Source organism: Magallana gigas, chromosome 4 (assembly GCF_963853765.1).
Source record: "Magallana gigas chromosome 4, xbMagGiga1.1, whole genome shotgun sequence".
Taxonomy (NCBI): Eukaryota; Metazoa; Mollusca; class Bivalvia; order Ostreida; family Ostreidae; genus Magallana; species Magallana gigas.
Genome location: NC_088856.1, coordinates 32,672,039 through 32,685,764, shown reverse-complemented (window position 1 = coordinate 32,685,764; position 13,726 = coordinate 32,672,039). Strand labels below are relative to the sequence as shown.

The 13,726-nt window shown below is 34.1% G+C and overlaps 1 protein-coding gene across 1 annotated transcript; it reads right to left on the bottom strand.

Moving 5' to 3' along the window:
• Window positions 1-2,232: 2,232 nt before the first annotated feature.
• LOC105342563 (proteasome subunit alpha type-5) lies at window positions 2,233-13,673 on the bottom strand. The gene is made up of 9 exons (XM_011449560.4): window positions 13,517-13,673; window positions 12,610-12,717; window positions 12,182-12,308; window positions 11,748-11,815; window positions 11,541-11,648; window positions 11,287-11,345; window positions 10,354-10,456; window positions 3,872-3,958; window positions 2,233-2,410 (listed from the first exon to the last, which is right to left on the bottom strand). Exons 2-9 carry the CDS (start codon window positions 12,703-12,705, stop codon window positions 2,330-2,332), a joined length of 729 nt encoding a protein of 242 aa, XP_011447862.2. The 5' UTR covers window positions 12,706-12,717; window positions 13,517-13,673; the 3' UTR covers window positions 2,233-2,329.
• Between the last annotated feature and the right edge of the window lie 53 nt (window positions 13,674-13,726).

Here is a 13,726-nt window from a genome sequence, read left to right as displayed (position 1 = left end):
TTTTTTATTTAACAAGTAAAAATTCAAAAGAGTTTTAAAGTCATATGTTTGGTTAAACGGTAGCTTCTATGGTATAAAAAAGAAATTCGAAAAAATTATGTTATAATATTAGTTATTGGTTTCAGAGGTAACATTCTTTAGATTTGCCCACCAATTTTTTTCTTTAGTTTGAAAATTAACACTAATGGTGGATTTAACAATTTCATATGTCATAACTTACATGTATATAAGGTACAATTTCTTTCTATATTGCTTTAAAGATGCTAAGATGGTATTTTTCTATCTTTTGTCTCTGTTACCATGAAATTGGTTGCACTTAGCAACAAACATGCCATTTAGCTACCTTCAAGTTTGAAGGAGGTAAATTGCCATTATAACGATAATGAATATATCCCATATCTATGGTGTTCCGATGGAGCCACTTCGACCTTCGCACTTTCGCCTTTAGGTCGAAGATGCGAGAGTGCGAAGTTGCGAAGGCGAAAGTGCGAGAGTGCGACGGCGAAGGAGCGAAAGTGCGAAGATGCGACGGCGAAGCGCGAAGGTGCGACGGCGAAAGTGCGAAGGTGCGACGGCGAAGGAGCGATACTACTATCGCTCCTTCGCCGTCGCACCTTCGCACTCTCGCCTTCGCACCTTCGCACTTTCGCCTTCGCCTTTTTGATAGCATTCAGAAAGTCTCGGTCGATTACATAGAATTTGATGCAGGCACCGTACTCGCCAAGGTTTTCCGATTAATCCATGATATCATTGGTACGCATGCGCTAGGCCATTGTGCTTACTATGAATGTTTATAAATATTTTAATGTGTATATGTGACATATATATATATATATATATATATATATATATATATATATATATATATATATATATATATATATATATATATATATATATATATATATATATATGTTTACCAGTGCTGGCTATGCCTAATCATTATATACATATACTCAATAAAAAATGTAATGTCCGCGCCATAATGCATACATATGCACTTCCAGACTCCTGTCACTTACCAGCTGTCTGTTTACCGTGGATCAAACACAGTAACATTCTAATTTCATTATGCGACACTGCTTGCTGATGTATGGATCTAAAGGGGGAGAGGGGTCCCCCCCCCCCCGGAGAATTCAATATAAATAACTTCACACATGCAGTAAAGGGGGAGAGGGTCCGGATTTCATTCCCCCGGAAAATTTAATTTTATTAATTATATATAATAAAATCTCCAAAATATGTCTCGGAACATAAATATCCACCCCCCCCCCCCCCCTAGAAAAAGTTATTGATCTGCGCAGGCTGTTGAAAATAAATTCTAAAAAGTTAATCGTCTGCCTTAGATGTCCTTTTATACAGCTAAAATTGTCTTTAAACGATAGAGAGCTCCACAAATATAAAAAGGCGAAGGCGAAAGTGCGAAGATGCGAAGGCGAGAGTGCGAAGTTGCGATGGCGAAGGTACGATAGTAGTATCGCTTCTTCGCCTTCGCAACTTCGCACTTTCGCCGTCGCATCTTCGCACTTTCGCTCCTTCGCCGTCGCACCTTCGCACTTTCGCCGTCGCAACTTCGCACTCTCGCACCTCGACCTAAAGGCGAAAGTGCGAAGGTCGAAGTGGCCCCATCGGAACACCATACATATCATATCAGTTGATTTCACTGTTTCAAATTTAGCAAAGCTGCAGCAAAAGTACGAACATTTTATTTTGCTTATATCATTTTGCAATTTTATAGCACATAATGAATAATTTGAATTCTTCGTGTTTTATATATTTTTACGGTATTGCATTGATGGAAAATATATAATTCCCCCCAAAACACCTAATATACAGTATTTCACTTCATACGCGATGACTAAATATATTCTTTTTATCAGCGGGGGTGACGGTGTGCCTTGATTACAATGCAGTTCTATTGTTACTGATTATTAACTAGAACACTGGATTCCGTTTGTTTTTTTACTGCTATTGATAGGAGAGTTGCAGCTCAACTGTAACAATATACTTTCTGGAAAAATCTTGCTCCTCAGGCAATTTGCCACCAAGGCACTGGGTAAGGGCAGAGTACTATTTAAGCTGCTTACTTGGAGACAGATTAGTATATAAGTCTAAGAAACATAAGTATATGTCATGAATGATAAATAATGAATACTTGAGCGGAAGCAGTCAAATCAAGAAGTTTACGGCATTCAATTCCGATTCCAAAGTCACTATTAAAAAATAAAATAACATGTCAAATGTTTATTTATTCAGCACTTTATCATTAATACATGTACATGAAACAGAAATGTCTTATAAGGACAATGAACAATGAAGTGTTTTTGATCTAAATGTCTTTAATCACATCTTCAAGCTCTTGTTTAGAGAACATGTGGTATTTCTTCTTCTCTTTTGTCACTGTTCCCATCTACAAAACAAGGCAACATTTATTAAGAAAATTGACCTAGATAATTAAGTGTCATTTGTAATAAAAGAAGTACAAAAAAACTTTTCAACTAAAACAAGAGGCTCATGGGCCATAATGCTCACCTAATCAACATCAATAACCATGAAAAATGTTTAAGACAAGTAATGTTTAATTGTTGTGTTTCATAAATCAACCTCAAAATGATAAACAAACTTTTTTTTTTGACTTGTGCAGTACTTTTCATGAAAAATTGAAGAAAAATAATGGCACACTACACTGCAACTCATTCATGAAAACACTGTTGTAGAAATGAACTAGGTCTGTCATTCTTAATGAATATTATTTCATGCTTCATCGGTAAACTTTGTATACTTTATATCAGCTGTAAATTGAAAAAACTGTCTGCTAATAAAAACTTTATTAAAAAAGAATTTTTTTTCGATATATTTCTATGTAAAAATTTGAACCCCATCCCCCAAATCGTAGCCTTACCCTACCCCCAAATATCATAGTTTTCACAACTTGAATCTACACTATATTGGGTTGCTTTCATTAAAGTAACAGCTTTTCTGAGTCAGACTGATTGTTATCAAAAAGATTTTTTCCTGCATATTTAATGTAAAAATTTGAAACCCTTCCCATTGTGGCCTGACCCTAATCATAGGGGTAATGATATGGACAAATTTGAATCAACCCTACCTGAGCATGCTTCCATGCAAGTAAGAGTTTTTCTGGCCAAATGGTTTTAGAAAAGTTTTAATATAATTTAACAAAATTGAATCTCCTTTACCTAATGATGTTTTGTGCCAATTTTAATTGAAATTGGTCCAGTGGTTCAGGAGAAGTTGAAAATTTAAAACATTTACAGTAAGACGCCTGACAAAAAATGATCAGAAAAGCTCAATTAATAAATTATTAAATTTAACTTTATTAGATGATTACCTTAAAGGGGCATGGTCACGATTTTGGACAAAATTTATTTTTCAGATGTTAATACTTACAATGCTTCAGAAAGGCATTTTTAATAGGCAACAGAAATTTGAGTGTCAATTGTTGAGTTATAAGGAGTTACAGGGCTTGAAATTCTTCGCTGTGTAAACAAAGCATTTGTTTACATTTTGAACGTTGAAGTAAAAATTTCAGTTTTAATCCTAAAACGAATGTTTTAAATGTTAGGAACTGTTTATCTATGCTTCAAATAAATAAAAAGATGGACAAATAAGCTGGAAAAAGATTTTTTACTGGTATATTGAACCTATGTAAACAAAAACAGGGCACGAGCCTTGTTTACATGACAAAGAATTGTGAGCCCTGTTTCTTGCTCATAACTCTACCATTGACTCTCAAATTTTATTTGATCATTAGAAATGCATTTCTAAAGCATTGTAAATAATAAAAACATAAAAATAGAATTTGACCAAAATCGTGACCATGCCCCTCTAAATACTGAATATAGCATACCTCAACATTGGAAGAGTTCAGTTTTTCCTCCATAACTTGTTTCAGAATTGTTAGAGCTGATTTACAGGCCTCTTTTAGGGTCATAGACTAAAATGCAACAAAAATCTATGTATGCAACAGAAATGCTAACCTCTGCACACAAAGTGTTTTATAAAATAATGTCCTACTAACAATAACGTTTAAAACTGTATTCCATATTGCTTCTGACTAGTTGTAACAAGTGCCCTAGTTACTCTGCAGCATATAGTTACGGGTGCGTCTTTTAACCCCAAGGAACCCCAAGGAAACCCCAAGGAACCCCAAGGAACCTCAAGGATACCCCAAGGAACCCCAATGACAAAAATTAATAAATTTTAATACCCAAGGGTTCTTATTGGACTTCAAGGGTCACCTCTTAGTACCCCAAGGAACCCCAAGGAAACCCGTAAGAACCCCATGGAACCCAAATGATAAAGTTATTAACCAGTGATACCCCAGGGGTCTCATTCGATTCAAAGGCTCACCCCAAGGTACCCCAGTGATAGAAATTAATAACTATTTATACCCAAGGGGTCTCATTTGAATCCAAGGGTCAACTCGTAGTACCCCAAGGATACCCCAAGGAACCCCAAGTATACTCATTAGAACCCCAAGTAACCCCAATAATAAAAATTAGTAACTAGTGATACCCCAGGAGTCTCATTATACCCCTATACCCCCACAAATGAAGTTTAAGGGGGTATATTGGTTTCACCCTGTCCGTCCGTCTGTCCGTCTCTCTGTAGATGCAACTTTGTCCACCCTATAGAATTTTTTACTACTGCATGGAACAGTCTGAAAATTTGTACATTATAATGTTGATCACCATCTGAAGATGTGCACCTGTAATTTTTTTAGGATCAGACAAGATTTAATGATTTTATGACAGTTTTCATTTTCCTCATTCTATATATTGTTCACTGATGTTGAAAAGTAAGGGAGGTAATCCTTACAGATTTTATTAATTTATAGCATTAAAACACCCTAAAATATATTTATATAAAATACATTCAAATGGAGGTTTTTTGTCTTTGTGCGTTAACTAAATTTATCTTTTATAAGTATTCTATCAACTGACAATGCAGAATTTTTGTTTGTCAATGATAAATTCTTAGGAGCTGGCTGAATTCATTTGTCCCAAGGGGGCCATTATCTGAGCCATGGTTTAGATGGAGCATGTGTGTATGGAAAATTGATAATCTGTAAAATGGGCAGTGGCTTTGGGGCTAATTTAAAAGGAAATAAATAATATCATTATTAAAATAAAGAAGTGACTATTTTTAGAAGTTGTTTAAATTTATTAGTCATGCAAGTAAATTGATGAAGTGACCCTATAGGGAATCTAATTTAAATTAGATTTATTAAAATTACTGATATGATTGTAGTGTTTCTGCAATTTTAAAATTGTTTGTAATATTAAATTTTCTTTCTTACATATTTTTACATAGTATGGTAATTAGGGTAATGTTTTGGGAGTTTATTAAATTTAAAAAGCCTGTCAAAGAAAATCATATATAAAGTCCTATGGGATCAATTTTCTGATATGGAGTTCCATTGTACCATAGGCCATAGCAGAAAGTGAGGAAAATTTGAAACAACTAACTGCATCTGTTAAGACTCTTATTAGAAAGATATTCAAAATTTTATCAACAGAAGAGCATTGCTTGGCTACCGGTATTTCCATTTACTGCAAAGGGTGGGATTATTGTCATTTTGTTGGTTTTTCATTAAAACAATTAAATAAAAAAAAAATATCATCAGATACATTAATTTGTAAATATATTACTGTCATACATATGTATTTAAAGTGATAAGTACCCCAAAGAACCCAAATGAATCCCAAGTATACCAATGAGAACCCATTAAGGATACCCTTGAGAACCCCATAGATACCTCAAATAAAGTCAATGGTGGAAAGTAAATTTGATGACCAAGGCCGGTCTCATTAAAAATCAAATGGTCACTCATGATACCCCAAGGATACCCCAATTATAAAAATTGATAACTATTGATACCCCAGGATACTCATTGGAGTCCAAAGGTCAACTATTGGTACCCCAAGGATACCTGTAGGAACCCCAATTGCAAGGTACCCAATTGATAGAATTTAATAACCACCCCAATGGTTGTACTGTAAAACATATTACTAATTAATACCCAATTATACCCAATTACTCAATGGAATATCATAAAAACATCTGGGCAACCCAAGGAACACTTGTGATACCCCAATACATACTGGTATGATAAAAATAATGTTTCTCCAATATCTGTTCACTTTGGATGAATTTAACAATTAGTGTTGTCAAATCGGTTGAAAATCATAATCGAGTACCGTTAATTGGCAGAATTTGTTGTCTCTTACCAACTGATGATCAGCCAATATTGAATCAGTAACAAATTATATCAAATTCATGAAAATAGGGCACTAAATTTTATGTCACCACAAGGAAGTCTGCAATTCTTCCGGTGAACCATTCATATGAACACTTAATATGACAATGTTTCTTTGGTGAAATTTTCAAATGAAGTGGAGAAAGATATTGTTCAGTTACAAAGACCCAAACTTGTTTTACTATTGACATAGGGGGTGTTAACCTTATTGGAGTACTTTTGAGAAGTGATCATGGAAGTGTGGAGTGGGGCTATCTCCCCTTCGTGGGTACAACACAATGGATTGACCCATTATGCGTGCAGAATGTTCACCTGAGAGGCACCAAAATACCTGTTAATTGCAGGTAGACACCCGTTGTATATTGGTGGTAGCTCTTGGACAGGGATTAAAGGGCCAACATAACGCTTTACATGTATACACAATGGCTTCACCATCACTGTTGCAATATATTTACCTACACCTACATCTCCTTGTTTATTGGTAAACAACCCTTGTGAATTTTGGGTGTCTTCCCACTTTGCTATAATTCTGAAATTTTTATGGGTGACTGATTTTAGCTAAGTGGGAATGGTGCTCAGGTAAGGGTTTCAAAGAACAAAGGAAATTAATTACAGGTAAATTATAGTCTGTTCAATTATTGACCTTAAGCAAATTTTTAATAAAAAAAAAATAACAGGCAGTTTTTTTAGATTATGTTTAAATTAAAGTTTAAAAAATTAATTAGATACTTGTAATAGAAGTAAATTTTGATAATTAAAAAGGGTTTGTTCTATCATGATTGATCGTACAAGCTAATTTTTATTTCATGTAAAATTACTCAATATTCATTCTTTTGAGGAGAAGGAAAACTATGACATTACTACCCCTTCTATGTCCCTTATCAAGAACCTTGAAAAAATAAACATTATATGGTTCAAGTTTTGGGCTGTTGATTTTAATAATGAAAAAAACTATAAATGTTAATTTTATAAGAAATGCAGAGGAATTATCACGTACATCATACAATTTGGCTATAGTGGTTATGATATAAAAGAATTAAATGCTCAACAACATGTACATTTAGGACTACATTTTCAGACTGATGGAACTATTTCAATATTTTACCCATGAAATTCAGAAAAATTCTTGTAAAAGGACTATATATATGATATGGGCCTAAAATGGCCCCCTAAAATGAACATCATCATTTTTCTTTGTACAGATATAAATGTGATGTTTTTACATAATGTTCATTTTGATTTAACTGCCCAGAATTTAGAAATATGACATCGTAAAGACAACCTTTTCCTGCCATTTTTGCATTTTTAGCATAAACATGATAAAACAGCTTGTTTTCAAGCAGTTTTTCTTTCAGAAAAAATAGAGAGCATGCTTGAACAAACAAAATATTTTAATCAGAGATGTATCTAGCCAGGCTAAAAAGTGACAAAAATTTTTTCCCTGTTCAAGCATGCCCTCTATATTTCCCATTCATAAAAAGATAAGAAAAATGTAAATTTTTGACTGATTTTGATTGAATTAGCATCACTTCTGACGTCATTTTCTGCCAGTGAGTGCAAAAAAATCAAATAAATAGGTGAAAAATAAATTTTACATCAACTCTTCTAAAATATAACATAACATATTATTGTACCTGAAACACTTTAAAAAATTGCGAATAATGGGGGCCAAATTTAACTCATATCATATATATAGTTCTTTCGTACTTCAAATCACCATCTACCAGTTGAAGTGGGAAGATGGGAAGGTATCCCATTAAATGAAAGATTTTGTCCTCTCTGTTACAAAAAACGTATAGCCGATGAATTTCATTATATTTTAGAATGTAATGCAATATCACAAGTCCGAAACAAATTTATAGACAAAAATTTTTCGGCTAGACCAAATGTGTTTTAAAGTATTACATATTAGGGTATCCTTGGGGTTGTATGGTGTATCAAGAGTTATAAATCTGTATGATTAGGGTATCTTTTGGAGTTCCTTGGGATTTCTGTGGGGTTCCCTAGGGTTTATAGAGGTTTTTAGAGGCGTGTCTGGGATACCAATGAGTCCCCAATGGTATCAAGAATTTTTAATTTGAATTATTAGGCTATATCCTTGGGGTTCCATTGGGTTCTATGGGGTATCAAGTTTTATGAATCTGTATTATAAGGGTATCCTTTCAGTTTCTTGGGGTATCCATGGGGTTCCGTGGGATACCTAATGGTGTCTGGGATATCAAAAAGCCCCGAGGGTGTATCCAGAGATATAAAATTGTGTTATTAGGGTATCATTGGGGTTCATTTGGGTATCAAAAGTTATATTACTGGGTATCCTTGGAGTTCCTTTAGGTATCCATAGGGTGTGTCAGGGATAACAATGGGGTATCTGTATTATTACTATTAGAGTACTATTAGGGTATCCTTTAGGTTTCTTGGGGTACCCATGGGGTTCCTTGGGATATCTTGTGATTTGTCTAGGATATCAAAGTGACCCAAAAAGTATCAAGAGATATAGTGTATCCTTGGAGTTCCATAGGATATTAAGAGTTATAAAATTTATATAACCAATACATGTATAAGAGTATCCCTAGAGTTCCTTGGGGTATCCGTGGGTTTTGTCTGAAATAACAATGAGGCCCTACGGGTATCAAGAATTTAAATTTGTATTATTAAGTTATCCTTTAAGTTCCTTGAGGTATCCTTGGGGTTCTGTGGTGTATCAAGAGTTATGAATCTGTATTTTTAGGGTATTCTTGGAGTTCTTTGGGATATCCCTGGGGTTCCCTGGGATTCTTAGAGGTGTATCTGGAATACCAATGAGTCCCCAGGGTTATCAAGAGTTTTAAATTTGTATTACAACGTATTACGGTATCCTTGGGGTTCTATGGAGTATCAAGATTTATAATTCTGTATTATTAGGGTATTCTTGGAGTTCCTTGGGATATCCCTGGGGTTCCCTGGGATTCTTAGAGGTGTATCTGGAATACCAATGAGTCCTCAGGGTTAATAAGAGTTTTAAATTTGTATTATTAGGGTATCCTTGGGGTTCTATTGAGTATCAAGAGTTATGATTCTGTATTATTAGGGTATTCTTCGAGTTCCTTGGGATATCCCTGGGGTTCCCTGTGGTTCTTAGAGGTGTGTCTGGAATACCAGTGAGTCCCCAGGGGTACCAAGAGTTTAAAATTTGTATTATTAGGGTATCCTTGAGGTTCCTTGGGGTTCTATGGTGTATCAGGAGTTATAAATCTGTATTATTAGGTTATCTTTGGGGTTCCTTGGGGTATAATTGGGGTACCAAGGGTAAGGGGTGACCTTTGCACTCTAATGAGACCCCCTTGGGTATCACTAGTTATTTATTTCTGTCATTGGGGTTTCCTTGGGGTTCCTTGGGGTTTCCTTGGGGTTCCTTGGGGTTCCTTGGGGTTAAAAGACGTGCCGTATAGTTACTGTCCTGTGTAGTATATACCATTATTGGTTACTATATGGTTTCCCATACCAAGCGTCACTGGAGAACCAGCCAGTCTTGCATAACTAACTGACTTTTGGCTCAGCATTGTGCTTAACAACTAAAAGGTTTACTATTTACTTTGCATTGTATAATAGCTATTTAGTCAAGATGCACAGAACACTGTGGTGCATTACAATTTATAGGTTACTTTGAGATGTGTAACTACCAAGCGTTCAGCTTGAGGGGTGTAATTACTAATAGATGAGGTTTTGTGGTGTGTTATTGACTGGTTACCTTGTTGTGTATAATTAATGGTCAGTTACATTGTTGTTTTGAAATTACTGATACATTGTAAATTACTTTTTGGCGGAACTACTTTATGTTCACCTTGTCTTGAGTCATGTACTGCAGATTCCTTATTTTACACGAGTACTTAATTCAGCGATTCAACCTTTTCCCATCAAATCGCGAGAACATAAAACAGCGAATTCCAAATTTTTATGTTTCATGTAAGTTTATGTATGTCCGAAAAATAAAAGCGAGATTTTAAAAAAGCGAGATGTGCCTCTCTCGATTTTACGTGGATATTAATTCCTCCCGGTCAATTAAGTATCCACGGTAACTACTGACTGGTTACCTTGTGGTAGGTATCCTGTAGGGCTTGCTGTGCACCCTCTGATCCTGAACCAATTGCCTTTGCATCATACTGTATAAATGTTCCAGAGGGATCCATGTGGTATCTGAATAAAATATTCCATTTAATCAAATCCATTGACTTCTATTATGTGGGCCGTTCAAAAATTACATACTAGACACTGCTATTATCCATTTTTAAAGATGCAAAATACCGATTGCTATGAAATTGTACCGATTTTTTTTTTTTATATCTACGGTAATTTAAATTACTGTAATTTGATTTTTAGTCATTTTTAAGACAAATATTCCTGAAATGATCTCACTGACATGGATTTACGAAGCACTGTTAAAATAATGATTTAAGAAAAATTAAATTCAATAAATTGTGACATTAGTCTCTTTTATTCTCTCTGGTTCTGTAAAATTTCATAAAAAATTAATAAACAAGTATTTACTTTTTGTTCTGTCATTGTGGATTTACAATTTTGATGTTATATTTTGGGTATTAACAAAAATATTTGAGTTCAGGAAGAGCTGAATAAAAAAAATCATGACCAAATCTTTAACCGAAATTATCAGACCCTGATTTTAAACAAAAAGTTTAATTTCAACTAAGTACAGTAATTTGAATATAAGATAATTTTGTGAAGTTGATAATATAAATGCTATTGATTTGGATTCCAAGATGAAATTCTTTCAAATATATGCGCGAACATTTTAATAACATCCCTGGTGTTGCAGAAATTGTGCTCATTGCACCTTGATTACATGACATGTCCAGAAAAAAATTATCAAAAATCTATCACATTTTATTAAATTAAATAAAAAACTTGTAAAAATGGAATGCGTGAATGCTGGCCCTTGTACTTATATCAATTAAATAACATATTTGTAAAAGTATTGATCACATGAATAAATAATGACAAAAACTCACAGCTGAGGTCCTTTGTTGTCAATGCCAGCAAAAAGTAAGGCTACACCAAACGGACGGCTCTGTAACAGAGATACAGATAACCATTAACCTGTACTCGTCACAAGACTTCATTTACATAAACTCATCTGCACAATGACACATTTATAAATCTAAATCCTTTTTAATCCAGTTTTTCCAAATCCAAATTTTTGATTATTTTATCCCAGTTCAGTCTAATTTAACCTGAGACATGCATGAGTGGAGGTATGCTTTACCATTGCTCCTGGGTCTGCGTCATCGTCACCAAACTGTAGGGCCAGGTTACTGACTGCCTGGGTCACACTCTCCACTGACATCTTGGCATTGTACGTAAACCAATGATTCTAGAAAGAATAAGTCACACCCTGAACATCCTTCACACATTTCTTTTATCAATTTACACAAACATTTATCATACAGAGGGTGGAATAATGTGAATTCACCTGTGCCTCAACTCTGGCTCGGTCTATGAGGGTCCGCGAGTCTGCAATTAATCCACTCATTGCACACGCTGAAACCAAATCAACAATCAGTTACTTTATAAAACAACTTATAGTTTTTCTAACAGAATTTGTACATTTCAACCCAATTCATATTCATGGTAAAAAGTTTAATATGTACCGTGGAATCATCATTGTTCATGGGGGACCGATGTTCATGGCTTTGTGGGTAACCCTTTCTATAAATTTACATCCCCACGAACCTATACATAATTATTGGTTTAATTATGATTTATTAAAATTATCCTGAACACACTACCAACGAAAATATGTTCCCATGAACCAGAACAATTTTGGCTACCCACAAACATTGACCCCCATGGTTAAAAATGATTCCACAGTATTCTTTGAAATTCTTTCACATTCATTGGTCTCACCTATATGGTCATCCACCTCAAACACTTTCTCTATACTGGAGGCTTCAATTAACGGAGAGGTGACTCTCTTTTCTACTGCAAGAACCACACCTTCTGAAGTCTGTATACCAATAGCAGTGGACCCAAGCTGAAATCAAAGTTTACAAACATTGGTCAAAATACATGTACCTTTTTTAGCATGTCAACATTGAGGCAATCTTTAGAGATCAAATCAATATCTGAAACTTAGCTAGGTACTTCTAGAGAGTTTCTTTGATTACCACACTAAATAAATACTGAAATGAAGATATTGTTATATATACATTACAGTTAACCTAAGTCTTTACTTCAAAAGATATTTACTATGACATTTAACACTAATAATTTATAACTGAGATGTGGGAAACATTAGTGGCATATATTTCTAACTGCTGAAGAGAGTTGCATACCTTTATAGCCTCGATGGCATACTCCACTTGAAATAGTCGGCCTTCTGGTGAAAAAGTGTTCACTCCCCGATCATATTCAGATCTTGTTAGAAACATATTTGTTTAAATCTAAAATGAATAAGAAATATTATCTGCAAAGTTAAAATAGCTTATTAATACATGTATCATCTTCAATGTAACTTTTAGTCTATCGGTATTGTAATTTTCAATTATAGCAGACATGTTTGCACAAACAAAATATGAAATAATCATGAAATGTATAAATAATCTATTAAATAACAGATTTTTCACATTTAAAATGTTCACATATATCAGCTTATATATGTAAACTGACCTTATTCACAGCTTATGTGTTGTCAAATACTCAGTGTTAGTCTAGTATAAGCATACATGTAAAGACAATCAGCCAAGTCATTGCACTTTTTTGGCATGAATATAATTTTCAATCCATTAAAATTAACAAATTCTATTTGATTTTTGTAGATATGAAAACATAGAGTGTCCACACGAATGAAGTATTAAAGCAAAATATTCCCATGACTGTATAGAGTTAAGAACTGCAATTTATTTCTTTTTCCCCTTCACTTTAGCACAACCATCAATGTTTATGGTATCTCTGCGAGAAAATTCGAACTGTAAACAGTAAAAAACTGTTTTTCACAAATGTTTTAATCTTACATGTAGGACACAGTATCATGTTTATAAAAAAAAAACTAACTTAGATAATTTTCTAAACCAGTTGTTAGTAAAATTAATGACTTAATTAAAATGTTTGGGTTCTTTATAAGAATTCATTTTTGGTACCTTTCTTTTTTTGTCATGAAACATGCTGTTCTAGTAACAAAAAAAAAAACCCACCCAACTTTATGTTATGTATACAAAGGAATGAAATAAAAAATAGGCTTACCTTTAGTAAATTAAACACTGAAAAGGCCCGAGTCTCGGTGACAATGCGAAACTTGCTGGTGTGCCGGGTATATTGTTATAGATAAGACGTTCGTAAATGAAGTCGAATTAAGAAAATTCAATATCTCAATAAGCTATAAAAATATATATATAATGATTTTGTACATATACGTCTTATTATCACGAGGTTCCTTATTGTCATAATCCCTAT

Excerpts from the sequence above, each read along its gene's own strand:
- LOC105342563 (XM_011449560.4), bottom strand. The coding sequence starts at position 12,705 with ATGTTTCTAACAAGATCTGAATATGATCGGGGAGTGAACACTTTTTCA. Across the intron at positions 12,309-12,609 it reads ATGCCATCGAGGCTATAAAG|CTTGGGTCCACTGCTATTGG; the intron begins GTATGCAACTCT and ends CTTTGATTTCAG. Across the intron at positions 10,457-11,286 it reads GACAACAAAGGACCTCAGCT|ATACCACATGGATCCCTCTG; the intron begins GTGAGTTTTTGT and ends TATTTTATTCAG.